This window comes from Gopherus flavomarginatus, chromosome 4 (assembly GCF_025201925.1).
Source record: "Gopherus flavomarginatus isolate rGopFla2 chromosome 4, rGopFla2.mat.asm, whole genome shotgun sequence".
NCBI lineage: Eukaryota > Metazoa > Chordata > Testudines > Testudinidae > Gopherus > Gopherus flavomarginatus.
Window position 1 is genome coordinate 85,983,347 of NC_066620.1, and position 17,748 is coordinate 86,001,094.

The 17,748-nt window shown below is 40.8% G+C and overlaps 1 protein-coding gene across 1 annotated transcript in view; it reads right to left on the reverse strand.

Annotated features, from left to right (window-relative positions):
- The window catches only part of C4H1orf198 (chromosome 4 C1orf198 homolog), a 37,114-nt gene extending 21,650 nt beyond the window's left edge, over positions 1 to 15,464 (reverse strand). Inside the window, exons 1-2 of the mRNA XM_050949169.1 lie at positions 14,994 to 15,464; positions 7,368 to 7,418 (exon numbers count right to left, since the gene is read on the reverse strand). Coding sequence (XP_050805126.1) covers positions 7,368 to 7,418; positions 14,994 to 15,338 — 396 coding nt within the window. The 5' untranslated portion in view covers positions 15,339 to 15,464. The remainder of the gene's footprint in view (positions 1 to 7,367; positions 7,419 to 14,993) is intronic.
- Positions 15,465 to 17,748: the final 2,284 nt, after the last annotated feature.

The following is a 17,748-nucleotide window of genomic DNA, read 5'->3' on the forward strand; positions in this document are numbered from 1 at the left end:
CTCCCTGAATTTCACTATGAATTTTAAGTTCAGACAAAGCAAAAAACTCAAAGCCAAACTCAGTCAAAACTTCACATTTTTGTCTGGATTCCTCCTGAAACATAACAGACTCAAATTCACAAACTTGACCTGAGTTTCAGTTTTGTAACAAAACCAATATTTCAAGCTGCATATTGAAGTTTCACATGGGCCATGACTCAATTCACCCCACATAAAGCAGGCAATTTTCACCTGTAAGTGTCACTACATAGTTTGTAATGATACAGCAGGTAAACTATATAGGAGCACATATTTCTTCTTTAGTAGTGTTATTGTTCTCTACTAAGAGGATTATTATATAAAAGCTTCCAAGTGTTGCTATGATCAACCTTCTTTACTATGTACATTGCAGTTTCGCTTTGGTAGCCAATAGAAGTTTTAAAAGACAAGGCAAGAACTTAACTAGTTTTTGGGTAAACACACATAAAAAACATAGCTAAAAATGGCTCAGACATTTTCACAAACTTCAACAACTTCTGAAGCTGTTTAATACTTAACATTCATTTGCCTTGACAAGAAAAAAGTTGTTTTAAACACACACACTTCCACACCAGTTTACTTTTGAAAACAGGTACATCTATCAAGTCTTTCACAAAATTCTCTCTGAAATGAAAGCAAAAAGTATATCTCTTCATAAACGCTAGGGTGACCAGATAGCAAATGTGAAAAATCAGGACAGGTGGGAGGTAATAGGCACCTATTTAAGAAAAAGACCCAAAAATCAGGACTATCCCTATGAAATCAGGACATCTGGTCACCCTAATAAATGCTGTTGTGGTTGAAATTAGTACTGATGGAATTATAGCATTAATAGTTATGCTATTATGAGGTATAACATTGACAAGTGCTGTACAAGTCTCCCTTATTCAGCTCTTAGAACATGACTTGCTCCCAATATGCAATGATCATCCTTTTCCAGCCTGAGACCTCAGGAGAGAGAACTATTCAAACAGTGTATCATACAAATACAGGCTGAAATGCTGAGAACTTTTAATCTATTTTGGTGCCCTCTACTGAAATTTTGAAAGACAATTTTATAAAACCAGAAAAATCATATAAAGGCAAAATATAAGTGACAGGAAAGGATGGTTATATGATTAAAAACTTCCTCACGATTTCCAATGTCTTGATAATAATCATCATGCTCTAAGAAGGGTTTGTTTATTTTCAAATTGCTTTACAAACATTAGTCAATTCTTACAAAAACCTTTGAGAAAACAGAAGGACAAAATTTTCAAACTTTAATTCCTAAAGACAGGCACCTAACTCCATATTTGGGCACTTCAACTGGCTGTGCCATACGCCTGTGGGAAAAAAAAAATCAAGCTACATATTTAAGTGCATAAATATGGATTCAGATACCCGTTTTAGCACCCATGTTTGAAAATACTGGCATAGTCACTTTCCCAAAACCACAAAAGGAAGCCAGAAAGTCAGAGCCTGGATTTAATCTAATGAATTTCTACTTCCCAAGCCTGTATTCAGACCACACAATTGACAGAAAAAAAAGCTTTCTGTTCTCACAAACAAGAGTGTAGCTAACAATGAAATTTGCCTGGTTACTGACTAAACTTTTGTTCCACCATACCACAACCTACAGTATCCTCATAGCCTGCTGGGCTAAGCCTATAAAATGATTGCTAAATTACTAGGTGCAGTTAGATAGAGAGATCTAGAAATAGAAAGGGTCTTAAAAAGTTTCCAAATCATTATATACACTGGCCTCAAAGTTAAATTATATTATGGTATTTGCTTGCCTACAACCATGTTTCAAAACTGGAAACATCATACTGTAACCTAAGGCCTGAGGGAAATCACCATTTACTCCAATTCCTTCTGAGATAAAGCAATTCCTTCCAACTTTTTCCCTACTCTCTTAGGCTTGGTCTACACTATGACTTTAGGTCGAATTTAGCAGCATTACCTCTATTTAAGCCTGGACTCGTCCACACAACGAAGCCCTTTTTTCGACTTAAAGGGCTCTTTAAATCGATTTCTTTACTCCAGCTCCGACGAGGGGATTAGCGCTGAAATCAGCCTTGCCGGGTCAAATTTGGAATAGTGTGGATGCAATTCGACGATATTGGCCTCCAGGAGCTATCCCAGAGTGCTCCATTGTGACCACTCTGGATAGCGCTCTCAACTCAGATGCTCTGGCCAAGTAGACAGGAAAAAGCCCGCAAACTTATGAATTTCACTTCCTGTTTAGCCAACGTGTTTGCAGAGCTCATGCAGAGCTCATCAGCATGATGTGCACATTGCCGGGGCACATTGCCCGGCCCGTACTTTGTGACAAGTCTATGACCATGTCCTTCTCATCACTGCACTGCCGTCGCCTCCTTACCTGGCAAAATGATTGTCTGCCATTGCTCTGATGGAGGGAGGGGCGACTGATGATATGGCTTACAGGGAATTAAAATCAACAAAAGGGGTGGTTTTGCATCAAGGAGAAACACAAACAACTGTCACACAGAATGGCCCTCTCAAGGATTGAACTCAAAAGCCTGGGTTTAGCAGGCTGTTGATTTCACAAAACAAATCGGGTTAATTTCTTGTTTTGATCCATCTATCTTTTAGATCTTAGGCTGGCAGCAGACGGTGCAGTACGACTGCAAGCCATCGTCATCTCCTGGGTGCTCGGCAGAAGATGCTGCATTATGATTGCTAGCCATCGTCATCTCCTGGGTGTTCAGCAGAAGATGGGAATGACCTGGCTAAGTCACTCCCATGTCTGCCCAGGCACCCCTGACCAATCTCACTGAGGTTGGCTAAAAGAGCACCCAAGAGTACTATGACGATGGCTACCAATCGTAATGCATCGTCTGCTGCCAAAAGGCAATGCGCTGTTGCTGTGTAGCAATGCAGTCCCACGTCTGCCAGCACCCAAGAGACGTACGGTGATGGTGAGCTGAGCGGGCTCCATGCTGGCCGTGATATGGCATCTGCTCAAGTAAACCAGGAAAAAAGGCGCGAAAAAATTGTCTGCCATTGCTTTCACAGAGGGAAGGAGAGGAGGGCCTGACAACATGTACCCAGAACACCCACAACACTGTTTTTGCCCCATCAGGCATTGGGATCTCAACCCAGAATCCCAATGGACAGTGGAGACTGCAGGAACTGTGGGATAGCTACTCACAGCTACCCACAATGCAAGGCTCCGGAAGTCGACGCTAGCATCGGTACTGTGGACGCAGTCTGTCAACTTAATGCACTTAGAGCATTTTGTGTGGGGACACGCACAACTGACTGTATAAAAACGATTTCTAAAAAATGACTTCTATAAATTTGGCCTAATTTCGTAGTGTAGACATACACTTAGTATCCTTCTTAACAAACAGGCTTGGGAAAAATAATTTTTACATTATTTCAATTGATAATATTAGTTTAATTTTTTTATTTTTATGGATTCAACTTTTACTATTGCAGGAAATTATGTGAGGGTCAGTTAATAATTTAGTGACAGGAGATGTTGAGACTCAAAGAGTTAAAGCTTTATAACTGTTACAACACAAATTGTTTACATCACATATCAAAATATACAAAATAAATATTCTTAACTCTAATAAATTGTCAGGCAGCATTTTTCTTACTTTACCAATCTGTAAATTTCTATTATCATTGATGGAAGTACTTTTTCCATCGGTTTGTGTGTACAAACTTGACAGTTATTAACATTTACCGATAAAAATCTAAATCATTCCAAGTTTATTAATAAAGGTTATGATGACTGTTGATAAGACTACTTTATAATTTCTTTCACACAGTTTGTATTATTTTTATAGTATATGCTTAAAGAAAAAAAATCAGTACTTTCCCCCCTTAAACATCAAACTAAGTTTATCACATTATTCTCCTCATGTAAACCAAGGCCCACTCACATCAAGCAGAAATGATTTAAGAATGCCATTCACCACAAAGCTCTAAAAATAACTGCGACAGGAATGAGCAGGCAGGGGGACGTCTGAATAGAAATGAGGAATGCAAGATGAAATATGGATTTTTTTTTATTCTTTTTAAACACAAGCAACTCAGAATGAGACAGAACTAATCACATAAATAAGTCACAGTTTAAACCAGCTAAGAAAGCAGGACTGATTCACAAGAAGCGAGATTCAAATATATATGAATTGGAACTCACACTGTTACTCTGCTCTCCAGGTATAAACCTTCCATTACTGCACAGATAAGTAAGGCACTTACAGCCTCTTCAGTTACATTGTTACCCACACAGTAAAATAGAGAAATTTCATCTCAGTAATAAATTATGAAGAGATTGGTTAGAGAGGCAATAAAATGACTCCTTACAATCGAAACTCTAGGGGGCGGGGAGAGAATTTAATGTGTATGTCTAGGATTTGGTAATAATGGAGAATTTCACCTATTACACATGGTAGGAGTGCCGGTTCTTCAACATGCCTCCTAAAATTCAGAGGCAAGAAACTATGTATCTTTTATATTGTATTACAGGCTAAGAAAGAGCCAGACACTCTTGTGTGGATTTTAATTTGATTTTCCTGTATATATTACTCATAGTGGAACAAGAATACCGTATTCATATAGTGTCTGATTCTAGATGTACATAGGGATACAGTGATAATCCTATGTCCTCATTTAATTTTATATGTAAATCCTTCTGACGGAATTAAAAATATCCTTTTATGTCTGTTTTTAAATATAAACTATTTGCAGATGAAAGACTGAACACTAAACAAACAGACTCAAAAAAGTCTAATGAGTCAGCTGAAGGAAGGAACCTGACAAAATGCAAGGTGTAGGGAAAATGCCGCATGAGGGGAAAACAAAAAAATCCCAGAGTTGGAAGAAAGGGACTCTGATCTGATGCTTCATTCAATTTTTCACTTAAGAGCAATCTGCTCTCTCTCAGCAACTAAAAAATAAATTTAGTATTTCATAATATAGTGGATAAAAAGATTTTTTTTTTAAAAAAAAAGTGGGATAATTGTGAAAATTTGTGTGTAAAAGTCATCCTTTTTTGATCAGTGATAGAGCAGGTCGAAAAATCTTGAATTTAGAAAAATGCTGATGGGAGGCGGGCAGAGAGAGAACAAGTTTTTCTAGAAAATTTTAACAAGAAGTTTCCCCTGCTCTTTTTTTGGTAAACCAACTCTTTTTGATAACAATTTAATCAAATCTTAATAAAACTCAAAAAACAGACAAGCAAAAACAGTTGAAGAGCTGCTGTTACAAAGGGGGTGGGGGGGAGTTTGAATCAGTTCAGATTATTTTTTTCAAAGCAACTTGTAGCCCAGTAATTATTTAACTTGTATTATCATAGTGCTTAGGATCCTTTGTCATAGACCAGGCCCTCATCGTGTTAGGTGCTATATAAAACACAAACTAAAAAGATGTAAGCTCCTTGGGGAAGAGACCAATCTACACAGTATTCTAACATTTTAACATGCTGCAAATAAGTGTGCAAGAAAGGACAACTGATGTGCCATCACTCTGGTTAACTGAAGGAAACTAATATTCCTTAAAATTTGGTAGATGACAACCTCTCCTCTCTTAATCCTCTCCAGCAAAAATAGGCATTTCCACTTCATTCTCAGATCTTCCTTTTGCCAGAGATAGAAGTTTCTTGAAGAAAAAGACGAAGGATGCTAACAGACAACACTGTAAACAGATACAGTAACTTAGGTAAACACTTTATTTTAGTTAAGTTGACACATTCACCCAGACTCACTAGTTTATTGCTCCCAACATTTTAGTAGTTTCATCAGTGGATAATCGAAACTTTAATTACTAGATATACAGGAACATTCAGAACAAAACAAAAAGTGTCAATTACTTTTAAACTGAGATTCTCTTCCCTAGATTTACTGTGCAACCATCATGGTTTATAAGTTATCTTGACTTTAAAAACAGACAAGATACCACAAGATGTAGTTTATTTCAGGAAGCTGGTCATAGATATAAACAGATATACTAAGAGGTATCAAGATAGAGCCTACAAACATTATCTTATGAAACTGTAAATGTAACATACCCCCATGAAGACCACATTCACTCTTTATTTCTGCTGTCTGTGATTGTACCACCAAAAGTAAAGGTCAATGGCAGTACAATTTATTACTGATTAACAGTAAGGAGAAGCGTTCACCATTCTCTGTATCATTGCTACTCTTTTCTTGACAGCCACACCCCAATTTATGCATAATACCCACCAACTAGGCCCATCCAAACTAAAGGCCTTTTCTGAATCAAACAACAACTTAGTGGTTCCTTCCTAGAGGGGGCCGACTAGAGTAAATTAATCTGAGGCAACTGTTCCCTGCCATCCCTGTATAACTTCTGCAGTACTTGATCAATATTGCATTTTAAGCTTATGGATGGCTTCCATCTGGGTAGCTCCAGGTCCCCAGCATTTGTGAAATGTCGACTCCCCTTGCAATCTACCAGCAGCCAGAGGACAGATGTCTGAATCTGTGCCTAACTTTACTTCTTTTTTTGTTTGTTTGTTTTTTAAGCATGAAAGAGATACACAGTCAATGTGTTTGTACCTGTATTTTCCAAGATGGGAAATTAAAATAGCTTGCCATTAGGGTTCACCATCAGAAACTAAAACTAAAACACCCTGACAAACATGATATTTCTGAATTGTGTCCTCACGCTGCAGTTGCACAGAGAAGTTGGTCACTAGCTTTATTTTAGTATTGTGGGAACCACAGCGTAGCTAGTACTTTTGCCACAATTTTGACATCTTCAATAAGCAGAAAAAATCCAACAGAGTGTAAGATACTTAACAATGTACTCCTTCTTTTGGGGAAGAAGGGAGACAACCCCTGGGCTTCATACAGAAGCAGCAAGTTCAAAAGGTTTCACCACAGCCTGGTGCGCTGGACACCAGATAAAGTCTAAAAGAGGCTTTATAAAATTAACTGGGGTTGCCAACTACTTGCATGCTTCTCTCCTCACCACAAACCACTTGCAACCACCATAGAAATATATTTTAAATGAGACCCACCTCTTTACCTACACGGTAGGTAATTCACATTTATTTAATCCTATTGTTTCTTTTCTTCACTAAACAGAGAAATTTGATTTTCTGTCCCGATTTGATTAGAAATTTTCTAAACTATGAAAATCTGGTACATTTGGAAGCTAAGTATTAGCTCAGGAAGGATATGATCCTGCTTCTATTTAAGTCAATGAAAACATACTTAGTCTATTTTTTATTTATGCTACGGGTCACTTTACACTGCTCTCACAGTGTAAAGACACCTTAAATGTATCAATTCTCAAATGGAGTAGGATCAATTCCAAGGGAAACTGACATTACAATAAAAATAAAGATGTAGCAAACTTACCTTCGTTTCCCAAGAGAAAGGAGCAGAGTGTTCATCTTGCCAAGTTATGTCCTGAAATGAAATTCAAGAATCTCTCTAAAAATCAAAAAAGCAGCCTTATTTAATAAAAATATCAAAGAGATGTGCTTATATTGCATAGTGAAGTTGAAGTGTATCAAAACAGTAAAACAGTAACAATATCAACTTTGAACCAGCCAAAGAATGACAGACAGACAGAGGTCACTGAGCGAATGAAAGCTCTTTTAGAATGTAAATTCTTAGGGGCAAGGACTGTCATTTATTATATTTTTATACACTGCCCAGCAACATGGGGGTATTAACCTGGTCTAGGCCTCTACATGCCATTGCTATACAAAGAAGAATATTAAAAATGTACCGTATGTCTGATCTTTACCAATTACGTTATTAAGACACAATAGCCAAATATTTTTATCTACTTGAATGGCTATCAGACTGAAATCAATATCCTATGCAGTGTAAGGAACTATATAATGTCAAAAGTTAAATGGCGATTATACTCTGAGAAATGAAACCAAAAACTGCAAAGGGGGGTTCCATAGTTAATTGCTACTTAGGAATTCCATTTTTAATTTGCTCAGTTTAGAAAGAAAAGTGTTTTTTAATAGCGACAGTCCTGCAGACTCAACCTGGGGTCTGACAATCAAGCTAGGCTCTTTCTGGCTCACACTCCACCAACAATAACAAATATTTTTCATTTGGAAGCTAGTTATCAATCCTGATGTTGATGCAGCAGAATCTGTCTTCCTTTCCAACAGTTGTGCTGGCTCTGCAGTGCAAACAGGAATATATATATATATATATATATATATATATATATATATATACACACACATACACACACACACACACACACATATATGTATTTAAAGAAAGCTGAAATCACTCAAAACACAAACACTTTCTAGAGTAACGTGCCATTTTTAAACAATTACTTATCTGAGCATAACTCCACTTTAATAAAGTTGCTACCTGCATAATCTACATTTGTACATGCAATTGCTAGCAAACCTAGCACAAACATGTACCACACGCACCAAGACAGGAGGGGCAAAATGAGAAAGTATGCTTTTCCTATACCATAAACAAAATATTTTCAAAATTTGTTCATTCACACTGATGTTTTGGGAAATAAACAATATTTACAAATAATAAATTAATGACAAACAAGCCTTATGTTGGGCATATGTGGTGCTAGCAACTGATCGGTCCCATTTTATATTAAATACATTAAAGTGAATGGCTTCTGTCCTAGACAAATAATGCTCCTTACATTTTGTACTTTTTAAGTCTGGGAAACTCTCCTGTAAACACATGGCAGAGGCTTTTATGCTATAAACTCACCACACTATGTTCTCCTCACAATCCCCTTTTTACCCCACCCTAGGCCAACATAATTTTTGGCTTAGAGCCACAACAGAGGTTTAAAACAAAGAAAGCTTAGAAGCTAACTGATAAACTCAAAGCTCTGTGACAATCTCAGAACTGAAACTATTTTTCCTGAAATATGTCCTCAGCCCCCAAGCTACTTACTATACTGGAAATACATCAGTTAAGTAACCATGTCTTTCCTATATGATCACTAAATTCTTGCATGGCCGTCACCCATGAGGGAAAAGGAAAGGGGAATAAAATTATGCTCATAATACTGCTTTAAAAAATATTAACACAGAACAAAAGCTTTAAGGTTATTTATCATCAACATGAATAAGCATTGATCCACATTTGGTCAGCTTGTGTTTTCAACAAGCAACAACAAATGGAGCTTTCTCCCAAAAAGAGGTAAATAGCCTTTTGTTCCTCCCACTAAATAACTGATGTAAGAGACAGATACTCTGGCTTGTGGGAATTCTTGGCCCAAGACAAAAAATTAAAAACAAACAAGAACTCAGTCACACAATTGACTTCAGCAGCCAGCTGCAGAATATCAAAGACAAAAGAGAAGCATGTAACTAAGTTGTTACATTCAGGCAGCTTGTTGCAAAATGGCATCAGATTTTCAAAATGGAAGACATACTAGTATCTTTCTTCTGTGCTCCTTGTTCTCTGTACATGATATAAACATTGTGCAGAGCATCTGACGGCAACTGTCCAGTCACAAACCCACAACAAAAGGGCTCCTGTACTCGTAACTGAATATCTTACTGTAGCAAAAATGAACAGCAACACTACATCTTTTATAAGTACTATTGAGGGGAAAGGGTTGGAGTCGGGGGACAGGGTTAACTCTAGTGAAAATCTGCAGTGCATTTTCAGGGCTCTTGATAACAAATCTATAGCAGTTCAACTTAAAAAGCTTTTAAAGCACAAAATTTTGATTATAATAATTACTTGTAAGCAGGAAAAAAAAAAAGATCAGGTGGTCAATTGCTTCACATCACCAAGCCAAAGACTGAAGGCTGATACAAAACAGAAAATATTGCAGGTATCTATGGAAAAGTCAGACATCCTCCATGTTAAACGCTCATCATATCACCAAGCCAACTGGACGTTTCAGCTGTTCCCCTTAACCCCAATTTAACAATTTTCCAAGTTACATGATGATAATATATCTGAAACATACATTTGATTATTATGAGTCCAATCCAGCAAGGTTCTCAGCTCCCAGGAGCTGTCCAACCCCGTTTAAAAATCAGGCCTTAAGCGAGTCACATTTTTGTTTGCCTTTTTTTTTTAAGCTAAGTTTTCACCTAAAAAAATTATAATAAAAAGTCTAAACCAACTCCCATTGAAGTAAACTGAAAGATTCCGCTAATGTCACAGGAGTTGGAGCAGGCCCTAAATATTTGGCAGAGCGCAAGATGACCCTAGCAGAAATCAAGGCATCCCCAAAGGATGGTAGCATCACCACACATTGCCATTCCTGAAACGCCAGCTCTCCTTTAACTTGATCTAAATTCATTCCAAAATAAAAATAATGCATCTTGCATTGGTTAATTCCAAATGATTCTCTCTTTGGTGATATATTGTACAATGTGAGCTAGTTTAACATATGTTTCTATAGTGATTTCCATTTGAGGAGCACAAAGGTCTTATCCACATTAAGGCTTCTGTGAAAATTCTAAGTGATTTGGAAACCTAACTCCACTTATAGGCTCTTTTGAAAATCCCAGACTAATGAATTATGCTTTACTTAATTCACTCTTAGAGGTATTATTTATTCCCATTTTACAGATGGAGATACTGAACCACAGAGAATACAAGTGACATTCTCAGGGGAAGTCGATTATTTTTTGTCAAGGTCCAAATCCGTTGGTCAAGGTACACGCCCTGGGGGGGGTGGGGGGGAGACAACAATGGTCATACAGAGCCACCATCCATTTGTAAAGGGAAAATGTTTCATTTGTTTTTATATGAGGCAGGAATGAATGGTAAGTAAAAGGAACTGGAATAATGAAGACTAGATTCTTCATACAAAATGCCTCCTTTTAGGGACAATTTGCTTTTTTTAAACAAAAACCTACTGCAATATATTAGCCCTGTTTAGACAGAAAGTTTCCATAATTGGAGAAACACTTTTGCAGTTCAGCTGAGATTTAATGCTAATGATTTAACTCTTGGGCAAGTTTCACAATGAATGTAAACAATTAAAATCTTTGAGGCCACTATAAATCGCTGAAGAATTCCTCACCCTTAGAATTGCACAATGTCTTTTTGCTGGATTACTATGAAAACAGCTAAAGAAATGTTGTGTTTCATTTAAAATTAAAACTTCAAATGAAGTGCTAGAGAGGAAAATTTCACTATCCTATTATTTTCCTACAGACAAGGGCTAGCTTGGGAAGATAGATAGAGATGCAACCCTTGTACTAGAGCTAAAAGAGATACAATGAATTTAGAAGTGATATGGATGGGGTTTGTTTTTTTCCAGTTACCTAGACAGCATCATTTTCACATAAGAACACCATTAAAATCTTCAGCACCAAGAGTAAATGATTGCAGTAAATCTTCCTATCTACTGTGGAAGAAGCAGAACTGAATGCTGCACTTATTAAAACAATAGCCCTGTTTCATTTTTTTCTTTAAAAGAGACTTATTAGAAAAATTTTGCTATGCAAATTCACGCTATTCATTCCCTCTGCACGCTTGAAAACTGTCATGGAGTTCTCAGATGCATGCTAGCTGGCAAATGGAAGGGAAGAATCCCTTCATGTTGTGCCTGTTAGGGAGTGAGAGAGACGAAGGGAAGGATGAGGTGCCAAGTGTGAAGCATTTTAGGGATCTATTGTGCTGTCAATGCAGAGTTGCAGTAGTACAGCTGAGCAAGAGTCAGACCAAGAGAAAACATGAAAGCCCAGTAGGGTGAGGCTTTCACCGACCTGGAAAGTTGAACTGCAACAGCAACAGACTGGCTCGAGCAGAACAAAGTGGCTCTGTTGCAATAGGAGAAGAAAGAGAAATTAGGGAGACATGGAAAAGGTCCAGGACTCAAGTTTGGCACCAGAAAGAGAGGCTGGGAGAGAAAGCCAAGGAATGATGAGCCAGGAAAGGCCCCTAAGGCTTGGTACTGCAGTTGAAAGACTAAAGTGGAACAGGAGAATGCCAGAAGAGAGCAGGACCTCTTTTTCAGGAAGATAGTTTATATAAACTTTGGCTGGAAAGTGAAAAAGGAAGTCAGTTGATGCATATGCTTTATAATCTAAATTTAACTCTCTATACCAAGTCATTTGATTAACTGTGTTTATCAATTAAACACACAGTACCATTCCTCTTTGTTGCTTTTTTTGCCAAATGAGGGAACAAATATTTGTCAAACCTCAGAGGCATTTTGCCTGTCACTTTGTGAAGCAGGAAAAGATATTGTCCTTATGTTGCAACAGAACAACCTCTGGCACTTTCCTTCTGGTCCCAAAACAATTCAGAACAGCAAGCCCTCACAATCTCAAAACAGTGAAAGTAAAACATGTAGTCTCAGGAATGGGGAAGGCTAAAATGCCCAAAATAAACAGTTTTCAATTTAGATACCGTCTCCACCATCCTCCAAAAACTGACAGTCTGTTTACTGATGAAGACTAAATGTTCAGGACTTCATCAGCACTATCTAAGAGTCAAGTTGACCCTATGTTTTCAGATCAAACTCCAGGTATGAAACATGTATGCTGCTTAACCAGACATTTCCCTTACACAGAGGATGCAGAATGAAGGTCTTCTATAACACAACCAGCTCTGAAACACTATGGTGATTAGTTAAGTCTTCAAGCAGTGCTTACAAATCCTATGTATGGATATTAGTAGGAGGTTAACACGAGCCCTAGCCACTTCAAATTAAATTGGTGGTTACAAGTTCAGAAGCAGATTGTGTGACTAGAGAACCAGGAAAATAATTTGACAGTAGTTTGCCTTAAGAATTTAAATTAGGATAACAAATTATATTGATGTTGTGCAGTGCGTGTGCTTGCATAGCCTGAGACTTTTTTAAAAAATTGGATGGCTGTGATTTGTTACATTCATTTAAAAACTAAATAGAATAGAACCTTGTATGCAAGCAGAGATAAAAAATGTGGTCAACTAAAAGGGGGGCTTCAGAGGTTTACACATATTTGTTTACAGGACTTTAATTTGAAAGGCAGCTACTTCATACTCCGCTACCCAAGTACCTATGAGTCTCTCCAAGCACATTTTAGTGTTAAAGGCAAGAACAGCAAAAGCTTCAAAACCTATATTTTCAACTGTCTAACTTTCCACAGCCTTGCTTTTTCCTGGCACTGCAATAGCTGTGGAAAAGACTGATTAAGACTTTTTAAAAAAGGTATCTAAAAAAAGGACCAGAACTTGGGAATATTTTCAACACTGTACTTATGAGCAGAAAAAGGAAAAGATCTGATGCACTGTAAACATTGTCTCAATTCTACTTTTAGTGATTATTTCTCCACTATTCAATTATTTTAAAAATTAGTTTCTACAAAATCCTCTTTGTAATCCATACTACTTGCACAGATGAACTTTTCCACTGACCACCTTATTTTGAGTTATTAATAACTGCAATCACATATTTTGTGAATTGATTCACAAATTTTCATTCATTCACACTATGACATCTCTCCATTCTGCATCTACACTAGGAAACTGGGATCCATAACTCACCACCAACCAACTCTGCTGATGATAGCCATAGTGTTGACAATGATCAGGCATTTGTCACAACTATGTTGGCTAACCCTATTCAGTGCATTGCTGCACAACACATTGGTAAGAACACCCTGTGCCCTGGCTAGTTCCACAACTTCTACCATTGCTGCCACCAGCCGAGAATCACAGGTCTCCATTCTCTTAGAGCAGACAAGACCACAGGTCCCAGAAATATAGGGAGAGGACTCATAACTGCATTTAACACAGTCTTCATATTTGGCAACAGCATGAAGTGTTGAAAGACGATATCACGACAAAATTAACAACAGCACAGCTTTGGCCACTACCATCTCTGCTGACATTTCTTTATTAATAATCCCCACTAGGCTCCTTCCCCCTGGGGCCCCCTTTCCACAACTCCCATAGCTTCCAATGTCCCCAACCTTATCTCCTGTTGTACCTCCCAATACCTGCACACCATCCTTCTCCCCCACAATGCCCTCACTCTTTGCCCCCATTCCCCAACACCACGTTTCTATCCCACCCCACTCTACCCTACCCTTTCTCCTCCACACCACCATTCTCCCCATAGTGCCCCGCTCCTCATTCTTTACCCCCTACCCTCAATGCCCTCAACATTGCCCTTCTCCCCTCAGTCCCCGCCCCTCCCCTCACTCTTCCCCCATACCCTCCACATTGCCCCCTCCCCCCAGCCTCCTCCCCTCACTCTTCCCCCCCATACCCTCCACACTGCCCCCTCCCCCCCTCACTCTTCACCCCCATACCCTCCACACTGCCCCCTCCCCCCAGCCTCCTCCCCTCACTCTTCCCCCCCCATACCCTCCACACTGCCCCCTCCCCCCAGCCTCCTCCCCTCACTCTTCCCCCCCATACCCTCCACACTGCCCCCTCCCCCCAGCCTCCTCCCCTCACTCTTCCCCCCATACCCTCCACACTGCCCCCTCCCCCCAGCCTCCTCCCCTCACTCTTCCCCCCATACCCTCCACACTGCCCCCTCCCCCCAGCCTCCTCCCCTCACTCTTCCCCCCATACCCTCCACACTGCCCCCTCCCCCCAGCCTCCTCCCCTCACTCTTCCCCCCATACCCTCCACACTGCCCCCTCCCCCAGCCTCCTCCCCTCACTCTTCCCCCCATACCCTCCACACTGCCCCCTCCCCCAGCCTCCTCCCCTCACTCTTCCCCCATACCCTCCACACTGCCCCCTCCCCCCAGCCTCCTCCCCTCACTCTTCACCCCCATACCCTCCACACTGCCCCCTCCCCCCAGCCTCCTCCCCTCACTCTTCACCCCCATACCCTCCACACTGCCCTCCCCCCCAGCCCCCGCCCCTCACTCTTCCCCCCATACCCTCCACACTGCCCCCTCCCCCCAGCCCCTACCCCTCACTCTTCACCCATACCCTCCACACTGCCCCCTCCCCCCCAGTCCCCGCCCCCGCCCCTCACTCTTTACCCCCCACACCCAGCTCTTCTCCCCCTCACCTTCCCACCCCCCCCTTCCAGGGCCGAAGCCGATACCTCGTCCCCGAAGCGCACCACCTTCTGGCCGGTGTTGAGGCGCAGGCCGGGGTAGCAGGCTGGGGGCGCGGCGCGGGCGGCCCCGCGATGCGCCGCGTAGCGGGCCTGGACGTGCGGCTCCACCAGGCACTTGTCGATGATCTCGTCCTGCTGGCGGGGCGGCAGCCGCTCCCAGTCGGGCCCGTAGCGCTCGCGGATCCGCTCCTTCTCCGCCATGATCTTCCGCGCCATCGGGCTCAGCGAGGAGAAGTAGCTGAAGCGCTTGCGCTCCCGCTCGTCCAGCGGCCGGTTCCCGTTCAGCACCGCGGTGCGGGAGGCGGCGATCGCCGCAGCCATGGAGGCCATAGTGCCCCTGCCCCGCACACACCGAGCCCCGAGAGACGCCGGGAAGAACCGCCTCCTCCGGCCTTAGCAGCGCCCTCCTCTTACTCAGCACCCTTCGCTGCTCCCTGCACTGTCTAGTCCCTCACTCCTCCCTACCCACTCCCCCTTTCCTCGTCTCCTCCCTGCATATTGCCTGTTCCCTCTCCTCTCTACACGCCCCCTTTCTCTCACTCCTCCTCTCCCTTTTCCTTGCTCCTCCCTTCGCTCACCTCCTGTCTGTTGCTCCCAAGTAGGGTGACCCGACAGCAAATATGAAAAAAGGAGACGTGGGGTGGGGAGTAATAGGAGCCTATATAAGAAAAAGACCCAAAAATCAGGACTGTCTCTATAAAATCTGGACATCTGGTCACCCTACTCCCAAGTCAAAGTGTTTTGTGTCAGCATGACAAGCCCTGCAAAAATAAAATGCAGAAATCTCTGGTCTCCTCTCTCTGGCGGAGCATGGTTGCTTCAAGCCCTACCCCAGGGCTTCCCAGTCTGTCTGGGTTTTAGCGCCTATTCATCTTTGCCATCATTGCCCTTGGGTTGGTTCAACGGCAGGTCTCTTTCCTTTCTTTTCTGCAGTTTTTCACTTATTTGTTACTAGTAAATTTGACCATTTCTGATAATCTGAGGAAATGTTTCTTGCACATCCTCTGTATTTTGAAGTATACGCTGCTCTTTTTTTTTACTTCTCTGTCACACTGGTCACCCCCTACCCTTAGAATTTACCCTCTGCTTCTCTCTTTGGTAGGATTTTACATTAGTTTTCCACATTTCATTTTGGAAGTGTGTTCAGGGATATGGGGCTAGCTAACATTTTTTTTATTTCATCCAAAGTGACTTGTAGAGTGTGGTTTTAGTCAGGCTCCTGAGCATGTCTCATGTACTTTTCATGATTCTATTTCAGTATTACTTTATTCAGTGCAAGAAACATATTGGAGGAAACCCAATGACTCATGGAGGAGGTGTCATCCTGAATCAGGTAGTCTTAGTGCTATTGCTTTTTCCACAGTAATTATTAATAATACCCAGTGCTTTCCAAAGGAGGTAATTACTGATGGGGACACTGAGGCATGGGGCAATTACTTGCCTAGAGTCACCCAGCAGGTCAGTGACACAGCAAGAAATAGAATCCAGATCTCCTGCCCCCTAATCAATTTACCCTTCTCACTTTGTCCCCCCCACCAGTAGAGAGATTTAGTAAGCGCTTACTAGTTGAGTTATGCTGTGTGGAATTGGTTACTTCAACATATTAAAACAGACTCAGTAGTAGTGTTTGAATTTTTTTTAAGATAAGTGAAAGTTCAGTAGCTTGACTGTAAGTGGGCAATCTATTAGAATAATTATATTTTATTGCATAAATATATAGAAGTATTGGAAAGTATTTCTATTATTGTGAAAGTACCCAGAGCAATGGATGAATGATTTTTCTACAAACAAATACAGTAAATAAAACTTTTGCTCAGCTTGGTGTGGTTCAAGAGGAATGTTTCCAATAGCACAAAGTCCTACAGGTTAAAAAGTGCAGGAGAATCCTGTTTCATTAAAAATAAAAGAGGTACTAGTTGCCAGCACAGAACTCACATCACTAGAGCTCTATCTGCTATAGATACTGATTGCAAGGTAAACACATTAATTCTAATCAGTATCCATATGGGTTCATGCATATTGTTGATGATTACAGGCTGATGATTCTCTGCTACTGCAAGGGTTTGGGCTGTCATATCCAAATGTACCAATCTCTGAGCTGAAAATGATATTGCCACAAAACCCACCTTGTCTGGACTGATAGAGGAAAGGAGGGAGGTTAACTTCTTACCATATAATAGGCTTCTTCCATTAGCCCACTCATTGTGTTTGTTAAACTAGTTTGGAAGCATCTGACTAAAGCTCACTCTTCATTAATCCGCCTCTGTATATCACACCCAGAGAAGGAAGTTGACACACCACACCTGTCTATTCATTTTCAATTAATATAATTTTTCTTCTAGATGCCTTTATTTTGAAAGAAAGGGTGGGCATAAAGTCAGAAGAGTGGAAGAAAGAATGGTAGATAAAAATATCAACAGCAGGAATTTGTTTGTTGAGGCAGCCAGGGAAATGTTCCTGCCCGCTCCCACCTCAAAATTTTTTTCCCTTTAACATAAGAACAGCCATACCGGGTCAGACCAAAGGTCCATCTAGCCCAGTATCTGTCTACCAACAGTGGCCAATGCCAGGTGCCCCAGAGCGAGTGAACCTAACAGGCAATGATCAAGTGATCTCTCTCCTGCCATCCATCTCCATCCTCTGATGAACAGAGGCAAGGGACACCATTCTTTACCCAGCCTGGCTAATAGCCATTTATGGACTTAACCACCATGCACTTATCCAGTTCTCTTTTAAACAC